Source organism: Anneissia japonica, unplaced genomic scaffold, assembly GCF_011630105.1.
Source record: "Anneissia japonica isolate Jap-2015-1 unplaced genomic scaffold, ASM1163010v1 scaffold27990_len1899_cov199, whole genome shotgun sequence".
Classification (NCBI taxonomy): Eukaryota; Metazoa; Echinodermata; class Crinoidea; order Comatulida; family Comatulidae; genus Anneissia; species Anneissia japonica.
The window spans coordinates 1-1,899 of NW_022723221.1; the positions used below are offsets into that span (position 1 = coordinate 1).

Sequence of the window (1,899 nt, forward strand, 5' to 3'; positions counted from 1 at the left end):
TGATTTTTTTTTTTTTTTTGGTTTTTTTTTTATCAGAATTATTGACTTTTATCACTCACTTTGCTATTTATCTTCCCTGAGGCTATCTTTGTTTTATCATGCCATTTCTGTAACGTCATATTTCTGAATTCATGGAAGTTTTTATGCCTTTTTGCAACAATTTCTTCATAATTCTGCAGTTTTCTTTTCTCTCTTTTAGAGGGCGGTACATTTGTTCCATCATCTTCCATACTTGACACATCCTCCTGATCATTCTCTTTGGTAATCTGTACATCTTCATCCTCACTTGGAATTTCCTCCTCATCACTTGGAATTTCTTCATCATCATCACTTTAAAGTATATACAAAATTTAAAATTTATTACAATTTATAAAAAATATAGATAATGTTTAATTAAAAGATAGGGTTTTACATCGAACAGCTTATAGTTTTAAAAATATAAGTTTAAAATCTTACTCAGCTGTAGGTTGGGGTTTTCCACCCTGAATCACATGTTTGCTCTCAGGATTTTGCACTAAAAGTATTTCTTGGAGGTCCAGAAGTGTGTCTAATAAACTTTTTAATTCTCCCTTTGCTGAAAAATAAGGCAAATAAAATGTATTTTGATAAATTAATAACAGAAAAATACCAATTCAAGACTTAGAAATTAATGTATTGTTCACTAACCAAGAGACAGATCAAATATATGCACGTGGAAGAGGTTTGGTGCAGCGGGAACAGTTTGGTTTCCCCACATCAAGGTTGGTGTTTCAATTTCTCGCTGTGCAATGCACTTGTGTCCTTGAGCAAGGCACTTTATCTGCATTGCTTCTCTCCTCCCATGAGTATAAATGGGTACCTGGTGGGGTTGCCTGCTACTGCACCAATATGGCAGCAACACTTAAGCATGTGGACCCAATGACCAGGGATAAAAAGGCTTCTTAATCTAAAGGAAAGGTGCAATATCAATACCAAATAATTATCAACAAACCTTTGTTTTGTGCTTGGTTTAAGTCTTTGCCACCAACTGCTCTGATTGGTGGGAATGTATCGTACTGGGGTATTTGATTAGTTGTTGAAAGCGCTTTCTGAAGTTTGATGCGCACCTCCATAAAGCTATCCCATAAACCTGTTTGAAGAAAACAATGATTGACAAATATAATTTTATTATTCTTCTTAATTTTTCCAGTACAGTGTAATTATTTATTAACAATGATTTGTAATAATTTATCCTAGAGTTATACAGGTATTCACTTCCTGTCTGCAACAGCAAAATTATCCTTGTTATATGTCATGTTTTTTATTATGTATGTAAATCAACTGAAATCAAATTTTGTATTCTACAGTCAACAAAATTTACCATGGCCTAGGTCATGACAGCAATGATGATGGTAGTGAGTGAGATACTTACTTGTATTAGTAGATAGAAGCCAGTGGCTGTGAACCACCCAAATGGGAGGGTGAGGAATTGGTACAGGTGGTTGACTTATATAAGTTCATCCAGGTAAGTACTCACTCAATATGTATAGTATGCTCCTTGTTATGTGTTACATCCATTAAAGTTATCATGGCCTACGTTAATGAAGTTGCAATTAATTAGTTACATACCCAGTTGGGCTTTTGCTGCACGCCCTTTTTCAATTTCCTCATCGAGGTCTTGGCTGGAAAACGGTTTTAACATTTCACTCTCCTCATCATCCGAATATTCTCCTTCTACATCACCTGAATCTTCTTTTTTGTTCAATAAATTAATAATATCAAAATTATCTTCATTAAATATCAACAGGTAAATTCTTATTATTAGAAGTATATAAATACTATTATTATTATTACTATTATTGTTATTATTGTTGTTGTTATTATTATTATTATTATTAATTATTATTATTATTATTCTTATTCTTATTATTATTATTATTA

The 1,899-nt window shown here is 32.4% G+C and overlaps 1 protein-coding gene across 1 annotated transcript; it reads right to left on the reverse strand.

Annotated features, from left to right (window-relative positions):
• Positions 1-59: 59 nt before the first annotated feature.
• Positions 60-1,746, reverse strand: LOC117112130 (protein AATF-like; the record flags this gene model as incomplete). The annotated part of the gene is made up of 4 exons (XM_033255182.1): positions 60-330; positions 457-574; positions 971-1,108; positions 1,588-1,746. Coding segments are annotated over 4 exons (686 nt in total), but the record flags the coding sequence as incomplete, so codon positions are not given.
• Between the last annotated feature and the right edge of the window lie 153 nt (positions 1,747-1,899).